Source organism: Bremia lactucae, linkage group LG1 (genome assembly GCF_004359215.1).
Source record: "Bremia lactucae strain SF5 linkage group LG1, whole genome shotgun sequence".
Taxonomy (NCBI): domain Eukaryota; phylum Oomycota; class Peronosporomycetes; order Peronosporales; family Peronosporaceae; genus Bremia; species Bremia lactucae.
Genome location: NC_090610.1, coordinates 1,786,045 through 1,812,434, shown reverse-complemented (window position 1 = coordinate 1,812,434; position 26,390 = coordinate 1,786,045). Strand labels below are relative to the sequence as shown.

The 26,390-nt window shown below is 45.4% G+C and overlaps 5 protein-coding genes across 5 annotated transcripts; 3 read left to right on the top strand and 2 right to left on the bottom strand.

Moving 5' to 3' along the window:
• Positions 1 to 5,155: 5,155 nt before the first annotated feature.
• On the top strand, positions 5,156 to 8,568 carry CCR75_008135 (uncharacterized protein; the record flags this gene model as incomplete). The annotated part of the gene is made up of 2 exons (XM_067966189.1): positions 5,156 to 5,400; positions 5,474 to 8,568. The coding sequence occupies exons 1-2, from the start codon at positions 5,310 to 5,312 to the stop codon at positions 8,566 to 8,568; spliced, it is 3,186 nt and encodes a 1,061-aa protein (XP_067822359.1). The 5' UTR covers positions 5,156 to 5,309.
• Positions 8,569 to 8,800: 232 nt separating this feature from the next.
• Positions 8,801 to 10,722, top strand: CCR75_008136 (uncharacterized protein; the record flags this gene model as incomplete). The annotated part of the gene is made up of 4 exons (XM_067966190.1): positions 8,801 to 9,526; positions 9,590 to 9,669; positions 9,748 to 9,888; positions 9,943 to 10,722. 4 exons carry the CDS (start codon positions 8,801 to 8,803, stop codon positions 10,127 to 10,129), a joined length of 1,134 nt encoding a protein of 377 aa, XP_067822358.1. The 3' UTR covers positions 10,130 to 10,722.
• Positions 10,723 to 10,816: 94 nt separating this feature from the next.
• CCR75_008137 (uncharacterized protein) lies at positions 10,817 to 12,281 on the top strand (the record flags this gene model as incomplete). Its single annotated transcript, XM_067966191.1, is given in 2 exon segments — positions 10,817 to 10,921; positions 10,938 to 12,281. The coding sequence occupies 2 exon segments, from the start codon at positions 10,817 to 10,819 to the stop codon at positions 12,279 to 12,281; spliced, it is 1,449 nt and encodes a 482-aa protein (XP_067822357.1).
• Positions 12,282 to 12,528: 247 nt separating this feature from the next.
• On the bottom strand, positions 12,529 to 13,962 carry CCR75_008138 (uncharacterized protein; the record flags this gene model as incomplete). Its single annotated transcript, XM_067966192.1, has 1 exon — positions 12,529 to 13,962. One exon carries the CDS (start codon positions 13,960 to 13,962, stop codon positions 12,529 to 12,531), a length of 1,434 nt encoding a protein of 477 aa, XP_067822361.1.
• Positions 13,963 to 14,095: 133 nt separating this feature from the next.
• Positions 14,096 to 15,508, bottom strand: CCR75_008139 (uncharacterized protein; the record flags this gene model as incomplete). The annotated part of the gene is made up of 1 exon (XM_067966193.1): positions 14,096 to 15,508. One exon carries the CDS (start codon positions 15,506 to 15,508, stop codon positions 14,096 to 14,098), a length of 1,413 nt encoding a protein of 470 aa, XP_067822360.1.
• Between the last annotated feature and the right edge of the window lie 10,882 nt (positions 15,509 to 26,390).

The following is a 26,390-nucleotide window of genomic DNA, read 5'->3' as shown; positions in this document are numbered from 1 at the left end:
GCGTGTAGCAGCTATACCACAGACACCCTGCTTGATTTAGCTCGTACATGCTCCTGCGCAGCTGCAGCACCAATTCTCGCGTGCTTCGTGCGCCAATATCCTTGAGTGACTTGTCAGCCACACTCATGCCACGAGGAACTTGTACATATATTTCGAAGTCTTCTTCTTTGTCAGCCTTGACAAAAGCATTCGAATTGTCCCCGTACTTCGCCGGGAGCATTCATGTTGCCGCGAGCGCCAATATCATTTTCATTGTAGACATGTTCATGTGGGCAGCAAAAGTGAGACCGTTGTCAATTCCCAGGACTATTACATTTCCGAACGCGACCAATCGTGATTTGAGCCTCTCTATACCACCGTTTGCAACTGTCTTGGTCTTGAAACCCATTTTGTGTGCAGCACATCGCTGCCACGTTGGCGCTAAATCAGATGCCCCACGCCGTTATCTTCGAGTGCCTTTAATTCTTCGTCCATGACAATCTTCCAGCTTTCACAGTTTGAGCTGCATATTGCATCGCTGTAGCTCTTGCAGTCGCATTCGAAAACGTGGTTTAGCACGTTGGGACCTATAGCCATTGGGCGCTTCGATCTCGCACGAATACCATGTGCCGTACGCCCCATCGCTTCTTCGCCTTCTGAACGCTCTTGGTACAAGTCGCTGGCGCTGCGCTCGCGCCTACTGTTTTTGGAAGTCGCCTCATAATCCTCGTAGTCCCAAGCGCGCTGCAGCTGACTGTTGTGCTCTTCGCTTAACGTCTTTATGTTCTTGACGTGCTGCGACGTCACCACCTTGTTATCCATCTGATAAAACACTAGAAATATTTTTGTCTCGTCACTAATTCAAATAATGATGTCGACCTGCGAGCGCTGAGTGAGCGCGTATATTCTCGGGTCTCGATGCACTGCGCAAATGCTATATACACAACGATGTTCCTAATGTCAAGTGCGTCTTCGTCTGCATCTCGATCGGAGATGCGCGTCTTACCACGGCGTCTTCTCAGAATCTGAGAGGCACCCGGCTCGCAAAGATCATGCTGCGCGCCATGTTAAATAAAGTACGATGCATGCACTCGGCCTTGCCGTTCGATGCTTGAATTCATACTTTGCTGATTTGTCTCGCGGCCCCTGTGCGCAGTCAGAATAGGTCAACGTTCTAGTACTCGCCGCCGCCGTCTGCTCGAAAAACGTGTATTTTGCAATCGAACGTTTTTTTCGAAGAATGCTAAGAAGTGTTTAAACTTCTTGGCCTCCTTGTCCTTCGTCGGTGCCAGGACGACCCTGCAGTAAATTAATTTATGGTCGACGAAGTTGACGAGGTAGCGATTTCCGAGTCGATCCCTGCTAGCGTCATTGGATTTTTTAGGTCCGAGCAAATCACGCCGCCAATCTGATCGAAAGGTGCGTGCTCGCCGTGTCTATCTAAGACTGCTTGTTCTTTGTCTTGGTGCTTCCCTACTGTGCACGCGATACGGACCGATCTCTTGCGATTAGCGATCTCTATACTGCAACCTGGTGTTTTTGCCGTTCGCTCGATCGTGTCGAGCGACAGGAGTGCAAACCGCATCAAGGATCCTCGTTCTACATCAGCAGCTGGCGTACACGATCCGACATTGGATAGTACAACCATCAGCATACCTGATGGTTTCTTTTGACACACTGTTGTCGTCGCTGTCCGCACGTACAACACGTTTATCTGCATGCTGACATCAATAGCGATAGCGCCGTCGCTGCGTCAAGCTAGCGCTTGAGTCGATGCGCTGTACGCGTTTTTAAAACATTTCTGCTCGAGCTTCCCGTAAGAAACGATGTTGCGCGCGAGTTGCGGTGTCAGGCACTCTTTCATGATCGTGATCGTTAGCTTCTTGCCGTACGCAAACGTATACTTCCAACATTTATAATCTTGAGCGACTCAATGCAGCCATAGATATCTCGTTGTCGCAAGCTGTGGCTTTGTGCATCGTCGATGCGTCATTCACTAGATGCCGACTCGACCCACTTTCCAGGATCCAGTCGCTTTTCCGGTATCATTGACGTTGCCAATAGCGTTCACCGACTGAGCTCGCGCTTTGTCCTTTCGCTCCGCACCTTCCTGCGCTTGCATGATTCTTTTCGCCGATAGCGAGCACCATGTCAGTACGTATATTCTTCTGCTTGCTCCCACCGCCTCCCTTTCCCTTGCCCGTCTTGCCGCTCTTAAAACGTCTGCGCGTCTCTTTGCGCTAGGACGACTGCTCGACATGCGCTTCGACGATTCCACGCCCGACCGATTCGCTGCCGAGCTTAATAGAGATTGCAAAAAAAGTGTCAGCTCTTCTACGTGCCGCTAATAGTCGGTTAGTGTCGGATCGTACTTGGCTCTCATGACATTAATGGAGTCTTGTGTCGTGTGATACACGATGTTGTCGAGCACCAGGGAGTCAGCTCCACCTCTTGTGTCGCTGACTGCCACCAGCTACAAAAATGCTATCCTTACGACCTTTTTGCGTCCTTTTTTGCGTGATCAGCTTCATCGACTCTGAAAAAGTAATATTTTTTTTTAATATTATGTTCTATGAAAGGAAATTAGCAAAAACATACAAGTATTTATTATCTGTGGTGTAACAAGACATTAGTTCTACTAGTTCTATTTATTGGTTTAACCAAGTTTAGAATAATCCCGCCAATGTAATAAGACAAGATTGTGCGGTGCGCAACGAGGCGCCATACATAGTTTGTTATTAATATAATAAGTTCAGTAATAAATAGAAGATCGTTACGTAGAAAATTAATATATTTTTAAACAGTTTTACTTTTCTCATTTCTAAAGGTTTAGTCTAGACCTTTAAAGCTAAAATACCGTAAGTTTCATCGAAACTTTCCTCTGTACTCTTGTGTAGGTGAAGTTTCGAGGCACCGCACCTACCGTAGGCGGGCACGTCTATTGCAGCCACGCTCTACTTAAGCACGCACCTTAGCACAGCGAAAAATCGGTTTGACAATCTTCTCTTACGTACAGTGAGGTAGTTGGTCGGCGCCTAAGCGACCTCGCCCAACGATCTATACGCCTTAGTTTAAGTGACGTCACGGGAGCGATAATCCTTCTTCACGTGTGCACTAACGAATTAGAAAGTTGTTTTTAGACTGATTTATATTAAATCGTATTAAATATAAAACATGTTTTAACCAATCATGAATGCCATCTCTGATATGCATTTATATGTATTGCGAGCGTATTATTCTAAATACCTCGTATATTGGATGACGCTAGCCGTCATCACGGATGATGCTAGGCGTTATCCCTTCCAATGGGAACCACACCCATGTGGTGGGTCTAATTACTTCACTTAAGTAATTGACCATCCCCTTTAAGTACACAAAGTGTAGTTAACGGGGATTGTGTAACATAGGGCAACTTTAGCCCGTTACAGCTACGCTGTAATCAAAGGTTGACTAGTACTCATCAGTACTGGTGAAAGGTGCCCTTTTACATGACCAGTTGGTATAATTCTTGTAAAGTAAACAAGTCACGATGAATCTTCGGTGTGGTTGAAGTTAGATTTAAAAAGAATTGTGCGAACACAATTTGATATTTGTAACGGGGCACTACTGACTTGTACTGCTTCAGTACAAGTCCACTTTGCACTGCCTCAGTGCGAGTGGTGCCGCACGTCACTTCACGTACACTAGTACGTGCAGAGGAAGACTTTCTTTAGAACACTTTCTTTAAAGAGGGCTAATTAAAAACTGAATTCAATATAATTAAGTTCTTCTGTTTCTATCTATTTTTACCAACTTAATTATAAACTAATACAAAACATGTAGTAAAGTCTAATCTGTCTCTTTGCGCGCGTCCAGCGCTGACTGAATAGCGGAGAAAGTAGATATAATCGTCTATATCCACCAATGGATAAGCTTTTTAAAATATTACCATGTGAAGTAATATCTGTAAATATTCTCTACCTTTTAGATAATATATTGATTAACAACCTTTAAGTGTTAATTTCATGTAACGATACACCCCGTTATTACATCACCCCTCCCTTAAACGACAATCACTCTGACTGACATTGAATAGAGTGGTCACTATAAGACTACTTAATAAAAAACGATGTTGATTGGACAAACCCATCATTTTTAATTCTATCGCATGGTTAACAAGTCCATGCGGTATGCGAATAGTGCGGCGCCTTCGGCTGCGGTTCATGCAGCCGCGGGCGACGCATTATTGTCTCTAATGGCAGACGGACCGTCTGCCGTAGTGTCATCGTCTCCCGTAATTCTAAATGCTGCGGGTGCACGTGGTGATACACCACGTGAATGCGACCCCTCTTTGGAGGTCGACTACGAATACGAGTCGGACGATATGGCCGACTCGGGGAGAACAGAACAGTCGCCTGATCATCGTCAGGCGGCTGACTATAAGCCTTCGAATGAGGGGGCTCATTCGGGTAGACGTGCTGGTAGCATTCGCTACAGCACGTTCGGTTCCGACGATGACGATGATTCCTCATTGCCAGCACCGTCTCCCGTGCCGTCACTCACACATATTTCTGTACGTGGTGATGACGATGGCGTAAGCCATCGTAACAAAAGTTTTTGTGGTATCCCTGCTTCAGTGGGTACCACTCAGGGGATCTTAGATACTCAAATGTATCTTCTTGCCCCTGAGAAGTAGCCGTGGCTTTTGCCCGAACAGCTTATCAATAGCTTGTTTGGAAAGACTACTCCTCACAATAAATATCCCTTAATTATTGCGACAAAGCTACATGCCTTGATCCCAGCGCGAAGGACTTTCGCGTAGAGGAAGATTTTTATCTCGATGCTTTTTTAAAGCATCGATGGTATAGTGGCAACAACAAGTGAGATAAAGTCTCGCTGATGCAAGCCTGGAGCGCGTTCATTCGCAATGTCAAAGACATTGGACGCGAAGCCTGGCTTCAAACGCGATTCGCGTCAAGTTTGAGATACGAACTCCAACCGGTGCAAGGTATAAGTTGCATCGGTTGTCACGTGAGGCAGGACTTCCATGCCTCACGTGGGAGCGGAAAGTAAAGGTCTCCCATTTTAATATATTGTATTTTTTTATATTCCCTTAAAATAAATTCGTCCCAAAAGCAAAAAGCGTAGGACATCAAGAGATTCAGTTTACAAAGCTTTCTCCCTTCCACTGCATCTTTTTGGGGTTAAAAAATCTACTCTGAAACTTTGAGCCGCACACAAGCGACCCGCGGCAAAAGCTCAGGCTGGGCACATTATCGAAAGCGAGCGGCAGAAGCTACGCAGCATACGGACGCTAAAGAAGGATCGCAACATTAAGGACTCAGCGATATATGATGCATCCGTTGCTCACTTGCGACGAATACAACCCGCTGGACGCAAACCTTGATGAGCTGGAAGAGCCTGGAACCAATTATCTCCAAGGTTATTGCGACTCTAATTCTAATAGATTTGTTTCGACAGCTAATTTGACGCGCCGGCTATAAACTTTTGTCAGACTTTATCGTGGCCTCGCACTCGACTCAGAGCGACACACCTCTTAGCCACTCGAACGGATATACGTCTGAGGAGTCAGATTATTCAGTAATAACTCCCTCGGACGAGCAAAACTATGATGAAATGTCGTCTCTTCGTGCCGTTAGCACCAGTGAGCTCGTCGACGTTGTCGGAGACCTTAGCACAAGTGACTTGACGGATGTGAATCCTTTGCAACAGATGGCCGTTGCTGGAAAAGGAAAGGGTAAAACTTCCAAGTATCGAGGCGTAACACAGACTAGCAAAAGCTCGTGGGGCGCGAAGTATAGCGCCAAGCGTATCATGAACACGTGCAAAACACCAGAGGAGGCTGCTCGTGCGTATGATGATTATCTGAAGACCAACTTCCCACAGAAATTTGCAAAATTTGCCAATTTTTGCGATAAATGTAGCAAATTTGTTAATCCATTGGGGCTGTCACAATTTCGGACCGAGTGCGAGTGCTTCGCAACTCCTCAAGAAGGATTTTCCTCACCAGAGCCAACTAGAGCTGTGGTAAAAAAGGGAAACTTCTTTAGCCATCAAACTCCGACAATTAAAAAGCCAGCACCTTCGCTGGTGCCCCCAACAGCTCCTTCTCCAGTAGGAAGGCCATTAACCATATCCACGAGCACGTCACTGAACTTGAAGGAAACATCCGGTCTGCTTTTGGATCATGCAATCACCACGGCTGACAAGGAAGACCCGTGCGCTAAAAGTCGTCGCTCCAGTAACTTGTTCGTGGAATTGCATAACTTTAGCTTTACTAACGATACAGAACAATTTTTCGCCGAGTCGTTTACCGATGTTGTAAAAATGACCGCGGACCTTAGTAACACTGCTATGATAAGCGAGCAGCAGCTACAAGCATGCGCTAAGCAGGCAAATTTGCCCATCGCAGTTATTTCTTCGGCTTTAGACTCTTTTACTTCTGAAGACAATCTGGACCAGATTATTAAGGAGATAGGATACTCCCATTCCGTCGTAAGGAATACTTCAACAGAGGGGCGCATAAATTTTGACAGTTTTGGTAGCTTTGCTGCTACCAATTGCAGCAGTAGCAGTAGCAGTGGCAATGCAAGCGAGATAAGCCCTATGAGTACGATCCAGGTCGATCCAATCATGTCAAATTCGGAGGGCTACTATGGGGATGAGCTGGATGAAATGACAAAATATTTTATGTTGGAGAACGACGATGCTGCTATATTTCAGCAAGAAATCCAAGCGAGTTCTGCTAACTTGCAGCAAAGATCCACTACAATGACGCAAAAGCTATTTTACAAAAAAAATCACAGTCTCGACTTTGGGTTTGACAATATCATGACTAGAAAATCGTCCTGCAGCGGTGTTGTTGAGAGCGATGTGAAGATCGAGGATACTGAAATGATGAATAACTGCTTAACGACCTCAATGCATGCTCACGCTGGTGTAAATATGCCAATTGGGACTGCAATAATTGAAATACAGACCCACTTTCTCGAAAAGTACTGGCGCAATGACCGCAAGAACATTCAGTGTTTTCCGTGTTGCCCTGAGCACGGAGACTACTATCGAGTGCGCATTGAAAATCTTCAGCACCAGTATAAAGGAGTTTGTCGTGCTCCTGTGAAGGCTCATGTGTCTGTACCGGCCCACTTAGGCATGTCTCTGGAATTAGACAATCTGCTGTTGCTAGCGCGTTGCAACAGCACTTTTTCTCGAAACGTGTCGCTGACCGAGCAACAGCTGTTCAGCGCAGCGGAGATGAAAATTCTGCAAGGTATTAGTGCTGTCGGCGTCATTAAAAGCTTGGCTCCTCTTGCCAATTGCATGGAGGGTGTCCAATTTGACGTGACATTTCATCCAGATGTTTGGAAATTTGAATTTGATTTGCCTAAAAAGCGCCGCCACTTACTGAGCACAAGCGCAGCTCCGCCACCTCATGGGCCTGATACTAGCATTGCTGAAGATCCTTTTGCAGCAGAGTTTCTCTATTTTTTTGAGGTTGACGTATTTCACTCGCGCGATAAACAGACGTTTGAGCGCTTGGGCCACTCGGAGTCAGTAAGCTTTCAGATTGGCAACACACGCACGCTATTGCGGCAACGGAACAAAATTGAAGGGGTAATTAGCAGAGGAGAATCATTTTTAAACGCAAATGACAGTGACATATTAGCCAATGCTGATGAACTGCCGGAGAAGAAGAGAGTTAAAGTCACCAGTTGCCGCCAAGAGGCACCGTCAAGCTCATCATCGAGCGAGAACAATCCTGGAAGTCCTGTAGAGATGTGCTCACCTCAGGATTTTAACGAAAAAGTGGAGTCTGACTCCTCGTTTTTATTTTTCGAAGGGCAAGAGAGCTCATTGTACTTTTATAACGCCAAAACTGACGTGTGGAAGGACTTAGACAACAATTGCGACGATCAACGGCAAATCTTCACCTTTAACTACCTTTCCTTAGTCTCGCCGAATCATAAGAATAGGAACGCGTTGACAACCAACTCTAGAGGGGCAACGGTGCTCTCGACCGAGCCCGAATTAAATTTTAGGCCCGAGTCTCTAACGCTATCTGCTACAAAGAAAACGTGTAGTTTAGTAGAGCTAATGGCTTACGCGTTTGCTTGCGTGCCCTTATCTGCACTGCTTATTCCGTTAGGAATGCTCTTGCTTATTGGATTCGTGATATTTCCGCCCGCTGCTTCAAGCATTGTCAGCACACTGGACACTATGTCGGACATGGAATTATCTCGCGCCAATCGTATTTGCATTCCCGGAGACCAGCGCATGATATTGAATCGGCTTGTTGAAGAAAATACTGACTCTACCGGGATAACAAAGGGTGGGATGTTCCGCTTTCACCTCAAAGGTGTTGTGTGGAGTCGAATTTTCTACTTCAATGGCGCAAACTTTGTTGTTTCCTTGATTTCGTCGGTGTCCGCGTTAATGTTGACTTTGTCGGCTGGTCTGCTTTACCCAATTCGTCCGGCGTCTCTTGCCATTGTGGAAGCTGCGTGTGTTTGTGTGCTCTGGTCACGAGAATACACGCGCCAAAGTACAGGCAAATCTTTTGCTCATTCGATTCAATTGGCAAATGTATGAACGCACGTCATTATCTAAAAGATCGAGTTATCTTGGATCATTATGTAATTTACTACTACAGTACACCATCTTAACTTTTGAGAATTGATAGTACCGGTACTTGTTGCTGATCATAAAAGGGAAGGACAAAATTTTGCTGTTAGGGCTTGGTGCATGCGGTTCTGTGTACGCCACACTGAATGCCCAGCAAGAAAGTTTCCACCACCTGTCGACATTATTTTTTCTGTTAGAAATGGCGGACGAATGGCCCACCGTAGCTAGTGAGTATAAGATTATCGAGCAGATCGGTCAAGGTGCCTTTGCTAAGGTTTGGAAAGCGTATTGCTTGCCCAAAAAGATTCATGTGGCCATCAAGATCATGGATCTCGAAAAAATTACGACGAGCTTCGAAGATATTCGCGCCGAGGTGCAGACCATGAAAATGACCAATCACCCGAACGTGCTGAAATGCTATTGCAGCTTTGTGCACAAAGATCAGCTTTGGCTCGTGACGCAGCTCATGAACAAAGGTTCATGCCTGCATGTCATGAACCTACTAAAAAAGAAGGGTTTGGGCGAAGGACTGAAAGAGGAATTTGTAGCTGTCATTTTGCACGAAACGTTGAAGGGGTTGCTTTACTTTCACGAAAATGGTCAGATTCACCGAGACATCAAAGCTGGCAATATTTTGCTGGACAGCGAGGGCCACGTCGTCATTGCCGATTTTGGCGTCTCTGGCTGGATGATGGAGGGCGGAGACCGTCGGAAAAATCGACAGACCTTTGTGGGCACTCCTTGCTGGATGGCGCCTGAGGTCATGGAGCAGGTGCGCGGTTACGACTACAAAGCTGACATTTGGTCACTGGGTATCACAGCGCTGGAGCTTGCGAAGGGATACGCCCCTTACGCACGTTTTCAGCCCATGAAGGTTTTGTTGCTCACACTTCAGGAAGACCCACCGTCACTACGCACGTATGATGTACGTACCGAGAAAAATCAGCATCGATGCTGATCACTGACGTGTTGCATCTGTATATGCCAGGATGATGGCTGTGGTCACCCATTCGGGCGCCATTTTAAGGATGTTGTTAAGCTGTGTTTGCAGAAAGATCCGTCAAAGCGGTAAGCCGTGAACGCTATTCTCTCTTTACTCAGCGCTCTTATCAATTCAATTAATTTACATGCTTGTAAACGATGAAGACCCGGTACTTCAGCTTTGCTAAAGCACAGTTTTTTTAAAAAGGCAGGGGACACGACTTATTTGGCAAGGAGCCTGCTAAATAGCCTAGAAGATATCGGCGAAAGCTGCATGACGGCCGGTATTGCTGACGCACTTCCCGGGTAAAGTTTATGAGATGTTGTTTTGAAGTCTAAGCTAATCATTTTGTAATCCAGTGCGGGGCCACTGTATGCGAAAGGAACAAAGCCCCCCCCTGGATCAGAAGCCGAAGGCTCGAAGTACGTTCCGGGCACGACTTGGGTGTTCGATGATGAGGAAGACGACTCCAGCAAGATGTCGATAGATGACTTTGCCAGCCAATTCGACATGGTCACCGGTGGCGAGGAATATCGTTCTAAGTAAGTCCTGCACCATCGGTCACACTCAGCCCGGCAATTTAAAAGTATTACCTTAGGAAGAAAGGATTTGTCTCGATTAGAGATTAAGGAACAAGCGGGCGTCTGCACACTGTATACCCTCGCAGCAGAAACGTCCAATTTAAGACTTTTTTTTGCTTTTTTAGCCTTCACACGATTGGACGTCTGCTTAAATAAACAATTTGTGGGACATAATGGTGGTTGGGGCTAGCATCTACGAGCGTGCACTGAAATTGATGCTGCAAGGCATCAAATAGGATGTGCGGTAACAACTACGCTCCATTGTGCAGAAAATTAATCCCACCGTGCAATTTCAGTGTGAATGGCCCTTGTGTGCGAACTACCCGAGCAACCGCGCACTCGTTATATCTATTCACGCAGTAGTAATCCAGCGCGAGCAGACGAAATCATGCAAACATTGGCTAAATTGACAAGGCACGAGTCCAAAATTCAGGGCATTTACAATTTACGACAAAATTAAAATAAATAGAGCGAACGTCGCTTGCCCCATCGTCTAGTCGCGGTTGACATAGCTTCAAAGCCACAAATTAGATTTTTTTGCAAACTGTAGTAATTCACCCGAGCCCTATTGTAAGACTGCCACGTACGCCTGCCCTTGCGAGCCAAATTTGTCACATTTCGATAATCACGAGCTATCGAGAGCGTCACTACCATGAAGAAGATTTCAACTGGCGTTCGCCTACGCATGGGCACTCAGCCACCAGCAAAACTTGCGGTACGTGTTGCTAGCGGCATGCGGAACGCTACTCCTGGTCATGTATTTGCTCACCAAGACGCCTACACCTTACACGTACGACAAACTCTCGGACGAGGAAGATAAGCGCTATAATACTCAGACTATCATGGATCAATGGCCAGGAAAGTGTCAGATCAAGAACTTTGAGCAGCTGCGCCGCATATCCATTGTCTACACGTGGGTTAACGGCAGCCAGCCCTGCTATCGCGATATCCGCGAAAAGGCCGGCGGCAAAAAAGCTGTGGGCGGATCTCGCGACCGAGAAATTGGTGAATTAAAATTTTCAATCCGCTCGCTAGAGAAATATCTTCCTTGGCATATGGGCCAGATCTATGTTGTGACGCCTGGCCACATCCCAGACTGGATCGACTTGAACAATCCTCGTATAAAGGTTATCAATCAGGACGACATTTTTCCGGATTACGCCCAGAAATTCCTACCTACTTTCAATACGCATGTCGTCGAGCAATTTTTGTATCTGATTCCTGGCCTTTCAGATATCTTTATGCAGATAAATGATGACTATATGTTCACGAAACCTGTCGCTCCCCACGAGTTTTTCACTTGCGACGGCGGCATCCGGTTGTTGCATGAAGCTGGGCTGATTTCTCATACGCCGCCGACTCCCAAGAAAGGAATTTGGATTGCTTCGGTATTAAACACGCAGCAGGAAATGGACTTACGGTGGGGCAAAGCCGATCGTCATTTTATCAAGCACGCTCCCTTTGTTTACTCTCGTCGTGCATTCGAGCGTGTACACCAGATATTTGACCGTCCTCTCTACATGACGCTTAAAAGCAAGTTTCGCAACAAGCCTGACATGAACAATCCGTTGCTGCACCACTATTATATGGTTTCTCAAGGAAGTGAGGAGCTAGGTATTCCTGTATACTCCCCGCCTGCAGAAGAAATGACTGGATATAAACTCATTTTGATGAAAAACGACAATATTGACAAGCTTAAGCAGATTTTTGGCCAGATTTTGGACGGATCCACGCCATTTCGTATTATTGCACTTAATGATGAGTACACGGACATGCGTGTGGCACAAACGGCGCTTGATTTTCTAAACAAATTCTTACCTGAGCCTAGCCGATTCGAGCGCAAGCCCGATTCGAAGCCTCACCCGCTCACTGTGCGCAAGCCTGGCACCTGTGAAGTGGATTTAACGATTCTTTCGCCATTTCCTCGTCGAGTAGAATCGGCGCCTAAGTACCAAGTGATTGCTTACCGAGAACTACGCTGGGTAGCATTTGTGAATTCACTTTTGCGTGGCATTGGCTTTGGTCTGGGGCTCATTATGATGTACATATTGTACTTGCTTTTTTTGCGGCGCAATAAGGCGCCGACGGGCTTACACAGCTCCTTCGACAAGGTTTAAATGTCTCGGTTACAACCCTGATATTAATTGTTTCGACAAACTCGAGCGGATTTTGAAGCTGCTTGGAAGCTTTAAATTGTAGACGTGATTGCTAATTCTAGTTGTGTAAATGAAAAAAGTGTGAATGTGACACTAAGTAGCATAATGGTGACGCGGTGCACTTTGCGAACAAATAAATCTAATTATTTACTATTGGGCTTTAGTATTGGCTAATCACATCAGACTTATTACGGATAAAAGTACTTACTTACGTTTGCTTCGAAAGATGCATTCCATAGATGCCCTCGCTAGTGAATCGAAATATATAAACGGACGTGACGGTAGCAATGGCCAGACCTAAAGCATAGCCAATTGTCGAGGCCAAAGTCCACCCGAAAGACGGCGTCATGCCGGCAAACGCAAGTTCGTTTTCAGAGCGAAAACGAGTCACTGTTAGTGAAGGCGCCCACTGGGTGGCAGCGTCATCCTTTATTGGAAGCGGCATAAAGCCTGGCTCTGGCAACGGGATAACATCCGGATCGAATGAGCAGTCTGGGCCGTGCCAGTTGCTCACTACACTAAGATGTTGGCCTTCAGGAAGCTCAAAGAAGACAGGGTCAGGCAACAATTTGGCGTAAAATCGGTTAACGAGCTCAGCTGTCTTCGGGCTCGAGAACTCATCGTTGAGCGCAAGCATGACCTCGGAGCCTTTGTTCTCTAGCGCCATCTTAAATTGCTCATTAAGCGAGTCATCGATATTGTCTTTGATACGCACAAGAAGCCATTCGTCGCACTCTGTAAGAGGATTAAGTTCTATCGGAATTCCGAGCAACTTCGATCCTTCTTCTTGCATGTAAATATGGTGCAGCAGTGGGATATTCAGATCGTCAGGGTGGCGCACCGTGTGTACTAGCATCTTATCAAGCTCTTTTGAGAATTTTTTGTGTATCTCTTCAAAGGCCAGACGACTATAGACGAACGGCGCATGCTTAAGAAAATTATACACGTGTTGTCCGCCGTACGTTTGGTCAGCAAGCATCACCGTGTTACGCACACTAGCCAGCCAGGCATTAGACTTCTGGCTCGGCACGTGGCGAATGTGATTGATTTCCGTAAGCACCCGTATTCCTCCATCACACGAAAAGAGCCGGTCGGGCGTTACAGGCTTGATGAACAAATAGTCGTCATTCATGTAGATAAAGATGTCCGTGAGGCCCGGAATCTTGTGCAAATACTGCTCAATGACATTAGTATCGCAATTAAGAAGCTGATTCTTTTGTTTTGGCAGCAGGTCATCCTGGTCCACGATCCGAATGCGTGGGTTCGACATGTCCAGCCAGTTCGGGATCTGACCCGGCGTGACGATAAAGATAGGACCTTCAAGCCACGGCGCGTATTTAAGCAGCGAACGAAGCGAGTATTTCAGCTCGCCCATTTCCTTATCTCTTGATGTTCCTCCATGCAGCATACCCGCGCGCTCGCGGCGTTTGTTGTAGCAATTTTCGGAGCCGTTGACCCACGTATAGACAATAGATGAATGGCGGAGCTTTTCGAGGTTGGCCACATCACAGCGCGATCCATTTATCAATGGAATCCCACTAATAAGATCGGCAAGGCGCGCTGGCGGGTTTGGCTCTTGGCGCATTAATAGAAACGTTGCCACCGTTAGCGCAAATCCCAAAAGCGCCAGGAAACTCTTCATCGTGATGAAGGCAAATCACGTAATGTACAGACGTAGCAGCGTCAGTGCGTGGACCACGTACGTATGGCATATATCCATTGTGTTTTCGGTAGGCAACTTTTGAAAATCTATTTTTTTAATATCTGGAGACCAACTATGCGACTATATATGCGGAGCCATACTTGTCCATTTCCCTCTTTTGGTAATCTACTGGGTCATGAATTAGAGCCGTGTATTCGTTGATTTCAGGAAGAGAATCTTGCTGCACCAGTGACATATTTGATGGAGAAAGTCGACCTTGGTGAAAAGAAAATGATCCTGGGGTTGTGGGCTTTAAGTACAGCTCTGAATACGGCGATTGACCCCAATTATCTACATTCGCTTTTTCAGAAATATGGGCAAGGCTGGTACCTCCCGTCATAAAGTAGTACTGGCTACGAATTAACACGGTAAGTTCCTCCTCGATCTGCAAAAGCCGAGCTTCCAGGTCAATGTCGTTCGCATCCAGCCCAAAAGGACATTCGATTTCCATTGCGATTTCATCGGCCATGAACAAAAATGTGCCCCAAAGAAAGACCCAAATCGGTGTATACAACCCCGAGTTCGGCACAATCACAAAAGTATACAACAGCATATAGCCTACCAGTAGGAACTGCAGGTATTGCATATAGTTGAAAGGAATTGGGACGTTGGCAATGGTAAAAACCGTGGTGTATAAATTTGGCAACTGGGCAATCTTGAGCTGCAAATTGTTTGAATTTGGTAGCGTCAAGTGGCCACGGCGAGTGGCTACCTGGACCAAACGTTTTAGCCAAAGCTGAGTAATTGTAGCACGAAGCTTATGAGGGGTTCGGCGAATAATAGCACGGTACGATTCCTTGTCCTTCACATCCCTTTTCTGCTCGGAACCACATGCGTGCAGCTCATCGTATTCAGCGTCGGTTAGTATATTAGAGTTCTTCATCTTGTCGATACCATCAATTCCACGACAGTCATGAAATACGATGGCGATATATAGAAAGACAAGGCGCCGTAGCTCTGTGAAGAATGTGCACTTTTCCAAAAGGTCACGAGATATCAGTTGCTGCGTATAATGAGCTGCTCGAATTTTTTTTCGCTTTTTGTCTGGCTCAACCTCGTCGTTTGACGTCTGATCAGCTCGCTCAGCTGCCTCAGCAATAGCTTTATCATTCGTGTCTACAACGTTGCGCTCGTTCAGCTCTTCCTTAATTGTCGTGCTCACGTAGGCGCAGCCAGAGCCCACAATCTCTCGTGCAGCCTCAGAAAGTGCTCCAATTGTCACCATGCCAGATCGCCACTGAGTGAAAGCAGAGTTCAATCTAAATGAGATTATGAGACCGAGAAACGTGTTAAACACTGTAAGCGAATCTGTAAAAGCTGTTGACTTTTGAGTTGCGACTACGAACGGACAATAATGGTTTGCAATCGCAACAAGAAATGCAATTATCGCCATGATTACTGCGCGCATTGGCGCTTGACCGTTCAACGCTGACCCATGCAACCGGCACAAGATCTGCCACAGCTTTGACGTGTCGTAATAAATCATGACGTATCTACGTGGACTCAATTTCACAAGTGCATTTGACTTTGCAAGAATTGTGGCGAGGAACCGCGAACATTTAACAGCAGACGGCGCCTCGGCAGATAGAAGAATTTTTACCTGCGGTGGAGACGCCGCCGCAGAAACAATTTTTCTATTCCGGTGGACAAAATTTTCAGCTGCTTTTATCCCGACGAGTTTACAAGGTAAGACGGCTACATAGAAATAACTGTTGCCCAGTAATTATTACCTTTTCGCAATATCAGCCGAAGCATATACGGTATGGCGGGATAGCGGCAGCTTTCATAGTTCACACTTGGACAAAGATATATTACGTGCCCGTGGAAACTACTTCCATTAGAGTCAATTTGGGATACACACGAAAAGATAACAAAACTAATTAACAATGTCGGACTTGCCGTACAACGAAGTGCATTTCTTAGTATAGTATACAATATAGCTAATAGTAGATAGAAGCATAATCTGTATTACGCGTCTGCTGCTTTGCCCGACACACTTTATAACCTATATAGTCCGTCACGACCCATTCGTAAGATAATCGACCAAGCCTGCCTATTTTAGCTCAATGAGATAAATAAGCAAATTGCAAATGACAAAATTTGCCGCCTTGCCCCCTTTAGGCGACGGGATATTATGGCAGCATGTGATGAAAAAAGTGAGCCAAATTATATGTTAAAAAATATGTCTCATTGTATTCCAGATCTCACTATGTACTTTTCCGAACTACGACATCTTTAGATCTCCAGTCATGCACTGAAAGCAGCACACCAGCAGTCATTACGCCGTTTTGAAGCTGAACTTGGTACCTGTGATGGTGACTGCTGTTGGCAACTGATGATATGTAGTATGGGATGGCCCTGTGTGCATCGATTCCTTCTTCCTGCCCTGCTCTCTGTGGAAAACTTCAACAAGCACTGGTGGCGTGATCAGCCAGCAGCAACAACTGCCATCAGACTAACTCTCACCTTGCCAGTTGCGTCCACAAGCCATGCACCACGTGCAGTGAGGTAGTTAATGGGCGCCTAAGGCGACCTCACCAACGAACTTGTACCTTAGAACAAATGCCGCAACGATTGCGGTTGCCCGTCTTCTCGTGCGCACTTGTAATCTAGGAAGTAAATTTAGGGAGGTATTATTCCCACCGGAGTTTTTATTATCCCCACCGGAGTTTAGGAGTTTTCTAATTTCTAGAGATTAATGGGCTACATATGTATAGAATGTTACGGATTTTGTGCTGCTGCCCGAAGGGAGCATCTGTGACTGATCCTGCTATGACCAACTTGAAGGCAACGCCGGCAAGTAGGTTGGGCACGATTTCTATCACTGGCAGTGACTGTGGCAGGAGTACCAGTTTAACCCTTGCTGCCTCTAAAATCATGGCATGCTCATGAAACGAAAGGTCACGACGCAGCCCTGTGGCACCAAGCGACCCTGCAGGCCTACAAGACCACGTCGAAGCACAGAGTCAAGAACAGTATCAGCATTACCACTTGCCTCTAATCTGGAGAAGGTCTCATCCATTAACTTTGCAATCGAAGGGGTGTCTGTTGATACTCTTCTGTTATTCGTTCAATTGACTGGTGGAAGGATGTGAGAGAAGAAGCTGTGTGCTTTGTAGTGCGAGGTCGCTTTAAACGCACCCGCCTACACACGCCATTTTGAGATTACTGAAATTGAGTACTACCCGATGATCTTAATGGATGTTCCTGTCCCTCCGGGAGCCAAGTACGTACGACTCTTCTAACAAGTAGGTCACGTGTTGAAGACTGCATCCATCTCTTAAGACCGTAATGTGCACTCTCCAATCGTTGTGTCGAAGGTGCCCAAAATGATTAATGTTTTTAACGATGCCCTGATGAATTTTTCTTTGTAAGGCAACCATTGCTGTTGAATATAACTGAAGGCCGCTGCAGGGCAAAACTGCGAGAGGGATTGCATTGCCTCTTGGTACCTTTCTTCCGTTGCTGCATTGACAACAGCCTTCCAATGCTCCTTCATCAATGAATCAAATGCCATCTGTCCTTCACTTTCAGCAGAGAAATGCTTGCGAGCATTTCCGAGAACATTTTTTCGATATGCCAAATGCATAAGTTATTTTTGCAAGAGGGGAACAGGATTGCAAGTCCATTCATGAGGGCAAGCTCACGGTCCGTAACGAAGACGAGATTATTGCAAGATAGGTATATATAATTTATGAAATAGCAACAGTAAGAAAAGATATAAAACACTGCAAGGAATAAGACAAGGAGAATGCTGCTTACCTCTTGAAAAAAAAATTGTGCCAAGGCCCATTCATAGTGCTCCCAAGTTTTCCGCCGGAAGAAAGCAAAAAAACACAGTGTATGTTTGGTTGGTGGGAGTTGAGGGGACGCAGTGAAAAAGAGGCATTTTGTGCACAAGTGCGTTACAATTTGATTATTGTCTCGCTTCATTAACCATTTGACCTCGGAGTTTGCCAAATGGTCAAGCAATGTTTCTAGTGGTGAGCGGCCTCCAATTTCCTCTCGCCACAACAATTGTTTTGCATTGTATCAATCAAGCAGTTGCACAGCTGCTTTGGTCAGCAAGATGCGGAGTGCGCAAAATGTTGCGAGGTGCAACAGCTGCAAGGGTTTGTTGCATAATGAGCGGCATGTTCTGGCGGATTCCTTGTTCCTCACTCGATGTTTTCCTTGATTTTTTCTGTGCAGGCCTTGCACCGTGTCCCTCATACTTATATTAATATAGATTTCGGCCACCGGAGCTTTTCCTAATTTCTCGTATAATGGGTAAACACGATGTACGCCCTGGTCTGGAAAATATCAAGGCGATCACCGACTGGCCTCTTCTAGTCGATGGAAGGGGACTTCACAATTTGCTCGGCTTAGCGGCGTACACTTTCTAACGGCGGGGAATGTTCGGCTACGTTATCCACGCAAACCCACCCAATTAGAGGGATCCTCTAGTTTAAGGGGGTGGACTCGCACGAGCAAAACCATTTATGGCTCATGCTCATTACGCGTTGAAGTTAACAACGGCGCGCATGATGTCGATATTCGTGGTAGAAGCCGTAGCCAGGTAGTTCCATAGTCCCAATAGAAATATTGTGGTGTTGTTTTGATACCAACCAACGCATTTCGTAGGGTGTCTGTCCTGCATAAGTATATGTAATGTCAAAACATCACTTTCAGGTAGACCAGCTTGAATGGTGAGTACAATTTTCAGCATTAGCAAATCATGTAGCCATTAACCGTGGCTTGTTTAAAAAATGAGGCGTTGAAACCTTTTAGCTTGCCATAAAAACAGGATACCAAGCCAAACATCAGCTTATTCACGTATCTAATCTTTTATTTGACGATGTTTATTTTAAAGCGACTACTTCAGAAGAAATTATTCGTTCTTCTGCTGCGTAGGAGGCTTCTCGATCGTTGACTAGCGTAGATCTGCGAAATTTCTAGTTAGTCAAAATAAATGAGCACCCACATTTGTCAAGGGTACCATATACTGTTAGCGGCTGGTCCAATTTGATAAAGCTCTTAGGTTTACAAAGCTTAATAGAAAGACAACAAAGCCAATGACTGGCATTTTTCCTGATCTCGATATCGGCTAAGTGCTTCCCTGATAGGACGCCCCGCGCCTTAAATTGAGGCATTTTTCAGCTTGCATGGAGGCGGCTGGCGGACGTGAGAAAATGTCATTTTGGGAGACCAAGGCATCACCGCCTCATTAATTCATTATATGCTACTCCTAAGGTTTTGGTTAGTACGGCACAAGTATACTATAAATGAGAATTGGAAAAAGGCAGCTCAATTTCTACAAGGCTCTTTTAAGTCCCGACCTCACAAGGAGTATCTAAAGCAACTACAACGGACAAAACTAAATCCGTTGCATAAGGCTGTAGTGTTGTCAGAGTTATTGCGTATGGTGATTTTGGCCACAGCCATAGCCTCCATGCTACCATGTCTATTATAGTGACGTTTAATTTACGGGTCCGACCTCCAAATATTTACGAAACCATTTTTCGGTATGAACCACTGTGCTGTGTATATTGTCATGCTCTATCTGCTAGGCGTTTGACTTGTTGTGGGCCGATTGGCCAAATCTCCTGTGAGATATAGCCTAAGCTGCGTATTTTATTCAAGAAGGGCTAGATGTGCGGTCTTCTTCATAATGATAGGCTGTACTCGGAAATGGTTTGCATCCGGTCCACGTAACGCCTTAAGTATCTAATAGTAGCCATCTTTTAAATCTAACGCGGAAAAAATAGTTGACTTTTCCATGGAGTTGAACAAGACATTATCGGCGGGAATGGCGTTTGCGCTGGTATGTTGGCCGTGTTCAGCTTATTGTAAGCGTTAACCACGCGCCATCCACCTGTGACCTTACGCACACCGAGGCGACTTACACTCACATACATGTCCCGCCCTTGGCTCCCTTGTCGAAGAATTTATCGATGTTATCGTCTTTTCCATCGGCAACCTGGTACTGAGCATTGCATGACCAACGGCCATTGCCTGGTCATGCAATACTCGGTGCAAGGTTCCAAATCAATTTCCTGCCTGATGCTCCTATCGGCCGGTAGGCGGTTCTGCACTTCTTCTGGGAACACACCACGGTGTTTCCACGGAACTTCGAAGAACGGACTGTCTCACAAGACATTTCAACATTGAGCAGCGAATCGTTTCTTTCTGTCCGTTTCTAGGACGCTCTCGTCCATCGTGGATGATGAGCAATAGTCCACCAAGATCTCTTCTGAAATTGGCGTGACTACTTCGTGGATCATTCCACCCTTAATTTCGGACAAGAATAGATTTCACGACATCTCCGAGAGTTTAATAATCTCCTCAGCAGATTTCAAGACGTGCTGGAGCACCTCAACAGAGGATGCCTCCGCTATTTCGTTTTCGACGGCCTCGAGCACATCGTTTGAAGGCCCGTCCTCTTCAATCGGGACCTATCGAAAGGTCACTCATTTTTACGTGCCTTTGATCGTCGTAATCTGTCGGGTACTCGTTTTTCGAGTCACCACAACTTTGACTGGCAAGCGGGTGCCGTTGCTCTCCTGGCTAATGCACTCCTTTTAAATGCGCCAGACTCTAGGCTCTGTGCCGAACCTTGCGACGCTTGACTTTCTGTTAGCTCGCTATCTACTATTAAAGGGGCTTTTGGCTCTGTGCAGAACCATTGGACACCAGACTTATTGTCATCGTCCTTTTCACTACACCAGTCTCTCCAAGCTGGGCAAGAATTTGTGTCACCTGATTTCGTGTCGGTACACTTTCAACTGTGTTGGACACGACATCAGCTGCATAATCGTCTCACAGGAGCACATCCTTTCCGGTGTCCTGCGTAAGTTTGCAACTGTGCGTGTACAACAGTCTGTCCATTGTTGGTGTCTTGTCAACCATGGCATGCCTACGATGAGGTCATATAGACTCTCCTTACTTAGCACCGCGAACTTCTCCTTACAGGAGAAGTCACTTAACCTGAAGGCGAGTTTAACTTGAGATCCCCAAGATTATACGAGCGCGCCGCTCGCTAAATGAACGGTCGCCTCTTCTCGCTTGCCATTGTTGACGCGACTAACTCCGTAATGCTTCGCCAGTGCTGTGTATGCTATTGCTACCACTAGCTACCACTTTAAAGTCGGTGGGCAATGTGCGAGAAAAAAGTACGGAACAAAACAATATGGGTGTTTACCTGATGCCGGGAATGATAAAATTGGCTCGTAAATGAGACATTCGAATATGCGAAGTTGATATATGTACACTTTAGTGGCAAATGATGCAGCGGGAAGGTACTGATAATACCTCATTTTCACTCTATAAATTTGACGTTTGAAGTAATCCTATAATATGTTGTAGTAATGATCATATGCGCAAGTATTATAGTCAGCATTTTCGTTTTATATAAGCCGAAAAAGAATTGGTACAGCTGCGGGTATCCGGTTGCATAATTGCCGCCCTTGCTTTCCATAGTTTACGTATCGACAAAAGCTTGCGTCGCTCGGAGCCACAATCTTGACAAGAATCATATCAAAATATAGAGGAATTTTTATGTAAATACTTAATCATTTGGATTAAAAAGTGCAAAGTGGAATTTTCTTTAGCTTAGTTCGGCTTGACGTACGCTAAGAGGATTATCGTATCGCTTATTTGCAAACTCCCTCGGCGCTAGATCTGAGTGCTCCTGTCGCATCCGTCGTAATTTGAACAATTCTAAATTACAACGTTTTGTCGACATACGATTTTTCTTCGTATGGCGACAAATTGTTATGTATTTATAATTGTTCAAATTAAGGATCTCTCGTTAGCAGTAGTGGCTTCAGCATGCAAATGCCGAACAAAAGAATATCACTGGCTTTGACATGGAAAAGGGGCCTATCAATAAGGTAAGTGCATTTACATTGGAAGGGATGACGGCTAGCGTCATCCGTAAAATGAGCTATTCTGACAATACCTCGCCACGTAGGCGTGCATATCTACAAAGATGGCATCTATTGACTGGTAAATATTATTTATATCTAATTCGATTAAATATATATCAGTCTGAAATCTTCTTTCTGGTTGACAAGTGCGCACGTAAAGCCGGATTAAAGACTCATGAAACACGGTTGGAGAATGAGCGTCAGCGATCTGCAGAAAGGATACACGAGCTTATCGCTCCCGTGACGTCACTGAAACTAAGGTTTCTAGTTCGTTAGTTGAGGTCGCCTAAGCGCTTACAAGCTACCTCACTGTGCTGAAAAGGTGTGTGCTCGTAGTGCGTGGCAGATTTAAGTAGCGCCCGCCTACATATGGCGTCAATATTACCAAATTTGGTAATATCGGAACTTCTAAGTCAAAATTTATTAAAGATAATAATTTGCACTTCTATATTTATTTCATCTTAAAAGAATTAATATTAACTAATCCTTTTATAGGAAATAATAGTTATGTAACGGGACATCCCGTGTATAGGCGGGCGCTACAAGGTGGGTCATTTCGTGCACCACACCCAAGTAGCAGGTCTCATTACTTTACATACAGTAATTGACCATCCCGTTAAATACAAATTGTACTTAATGGTTTTGTGTAACATTAGGGCAACTTTAGCCCGTTACACAATAAGACATTTGTTCTATTGCGTGGTTGATTTAAGTTTAATTCCACCTCGCCAATCGTTACAAGACACGACTAGGCGGTGCGCAAGGAGGCGAATTAGATAGATATTTAGTAACGCATTAAAGCCAGCAGATTAAAGCTTGTTGTGGAAGAACTGGATATATTCATACAGTACACTTTTCCCACTTTCTAAAATCTTGGTGTAATGGGGCACACATCGCTTGGTGAACCGTTGTTGTGGTACATTTACTTTATGGGTAAATTACTTTTTATCATATTTAAAATAGTTAATTACTAAAACCCCATCTATTATGGGTAACAAATGTGGTGGCCGCCAGATATAAATCTGGCAGCCGAAATCTATTTTTGAATAAGCTAGAGTAAGGTTTTAAATTTTAATTAATTAAATAAAGTACAGTCCCCCCTTTTGATCTTAAAGCGTCTAGTGCCTTCCTAAGGCTTGCGCATTAGTCTGTGAGAGACAGAAGCCTTTCTAAGGTACATACTCTCAGGCACTAGTTGCCACTTGGTTCTACGAACCTCTGAATCCCTTGAGCTAGAATTCACAAGCTAGGCGCAACGCACAGCGTATGACAAGCTCAAAACTGTTTGGGCTGGAATATAAAGAGCTCAGAATGTCCCAGGGACCAGAGGTCCTGCATACAAGGCTTGAAGCCTTCATGCAATATATATTCTCTCTGATCGGACAGGTTCAAGATCACCTTGCGGCATCTATGCCAACTCAGTACATCTCGCTACCTGATTAAGAGCCTAAGACTCGCCCTCTAGTTATCAATATGAAGACATGTGAAGGAAAAGAGAGAGAAATACTCCCTGTTAGGGTTAAGCAGATGAAGTTGTCAATTGACTTCGCCTTGTTCTTAACAAAACGACAAAAGGTAGCTATGACCATTTCCAAGCTCAAAGGTAGAGCGATGGAGTGGACACTCTCGTGCAGCCCGTCCATAAACGACGCTTTTCACTCATGGGATTCGCTGAAACAGCAAATGACCAGCATGTTTGCACTGCCTGATCAGGCTTTTTTTCGCATGCGATTCCATTTCATAGCGACCCGGCAGGGTAAACGAACCCTAGGACTATGTCCAGGAATTAAAAACTCTCATTGCATCTATTCATCAAGACGCGATGCAAGAAGCAATTGTTGTAACAATCTTTATGGGGGGTTTCAATGAGGGCGTTGCCCGGACGGAATTATTCCGACGATCTCATCCTGCTACTTTCGAAGAGGCAGTTGCCATAGAGCTACGCGCTGAGTTCGACTTTAAGTCTGCTCGTGTAAGCACACCTGTTTCGCGAACAAGCTCTTTGAGCGCATGGGTACCGTCGAATGGACTGGAACCCATGGATCTAAGCCTCGTTGAGGAAGGAGAAGAGACACTTCAAGCTGTGGAACAGCATAAAAACATCCATTGATGCTATATACGTGGAATCACGAAACATTCACGTCCGGCCTGTCCCCTACGCAATACGCGTAATGCTCGAAAGAGCACCAATTCCGACCTATACCAGAAATCTGGTACGGTGCGGGAAAACGTCGATATCCAGTAAGTGCGGGGCGCCTACTGGGGAAGACCTAGGCTCTGTTGAATCTTTAGAAGATGATAGTAAACAGGACCTAGCCCCAATTAGCTCGGAGCGTAATGGCACGGGGCGTAAGTACAAGCCTGGTTTGTTAGTCGCTCAAGCGACTGTGAAGGGCTTTAATAAGCCATGGTCAATTTTAATTGACTTAAAGGTATCTTGCAATTATGCTCGACGTCTTTCCTCTGAAGGAAGTCAACAATACGTTGAGGCGCCTAAAGCGCATGAAAGAGATACAAATACTGTTCGCTTAGCGACTGGGACTAGTGTCACTGTTCCTAAAGTTTCGTTGAACCTAGGTATGAAGTTTCTGGACTTTGACCGTATGGAACGCTGTCTCGTCCTTGTTTTGGATTCGAGATATGATCCTATCCTTGGTATTTCCTGGTTAGAACACCATGAGCCATGGATCGATTGGAGGTCTAAGACCTTAGGCGCCACGCGCAATTTTCCTAGCAAAGTTTTGGAGAGTCATGAATACACCTTTGCTAGGCAACAAAAGCGCGATTGGCGCGAGTCATTGAGTGAGTCTGTCAGTGTTTTAGACATTGGCATGATTGAGTTAATAAACTATAATGTTGAAAACATTAATTCTGAGCCCGGCTCAGCAGAAATAAGTTGAACGGCACGTACTCCGTCGAGTGACCCTCCTTGTAATAACGATACACTGAATGCTGAAAGCATTGTAGGCCTAAAACCGAGTGATCAAGGGATGAATATCCCTGAGATACGTGGAGTGGCACGTCTAGGTCCACCGAGTGTGGTTGGCCGAGGTGCCATTATACTGAGGGTCAGTAGTGACACTGGAAATAAATACTAAGTCACACGACAGTGACCTTTACCAAAGGAACAGTGTGACGTCATTGACGCTTCTTCCGAGCTGAGACGAGGCTGGAATGGTACGAGAGAGAAAATCTCTTCATTCGACACCGACATTTTGTGTCGAAAAGCCAAATGGGATAAATAGCGCATTGTTTGTGCTTATAATAAGCTTAATGCTGCCCCTACACCAGCACGAACCCCCATTCCTAGAAATGATATTTTTCAGAACAATATGATGGGATATACAATGTACAGTGCACTTGACTTAGTCGATGGTTATCACCAACTGCTCATGCGAGCTAGTGATATCCCACTCACAGCGGTTAGTACCCGAAGCGGCATGCTATGGGATTGGTTGGTTATGCCACAAGGGCTTATCAACGCTCCGGCAATATTTAATCGTCTAGTGACGCAACTGTTCCGCCCTCATCGAAATTATGCACGGACTTATTTTGATGACATTTTGTCCCGTTACATCACCCCCCCCCCTTACCAACAGTCACTATAGTGACTGATGTAGGTGACAGGAAAGATTATTATGACTTTTCGTGATATTTGTATTATTGGTTTTAATACAAAAACAATTTTGTTCGCATTATTGATTTTAATCAAAATACCGATTATATTTGCATTATTGGTTTTGACCAATATCAAGATGGCGACGGATAAGTCTGTGCGCGTGGGCCGTGTGGCCGCTAAGCTGACAGCTGCACGGATCAGTGTAGCTGTCAGTAAGAAAAATGATTCAGTAGACGGTAATGCGTCTACTGCGGGGGATATGTCACCTCCTACTCTCATTGGAGGTGACTGGGGTATGTCATCTGTTGATGACATTGCAGGTGACGGGGACAAGTCGCCTGCTACACCAATATGTAGGTGACTGGACTAAGTCACCGGCATCGCTTGAATCAGTGGCTACTGCAATAGCCGCCGGATCACACGGGGCCGAGTCCGTTAAACCTCTGGGTTTTTACGTGACAACCAGAGAGATGATGATGAGCTTGTACGACTCGTCGGACAAGCTTGGTGAAACAACATCATCATCAGATGACTCCGTGGGCGGTGACCATTCAGGTGACTAACGTCACCAGAATGGTCACCAGGAACTAAGTGGTCGCGAAGGATAGAGTGCTGCTTGTGGTGCTAGTTTACATCACCAGGATAGGAGTGGTTCTGGGGATCACTCCAAGGGCCAAGTTAGCGTTAACGCTAACATGGGCCAACGGGAAAGGGACCGCAATACGTTGCGATTCGCTCCTGAAAAGAGGCCTTGGTTACTCTCCAAAGAAAACCTAATTCGTTGGTCTGGTATGACCAACGATCAATATCATATTCCGTTATTCAACTCATCCAGGATTTAC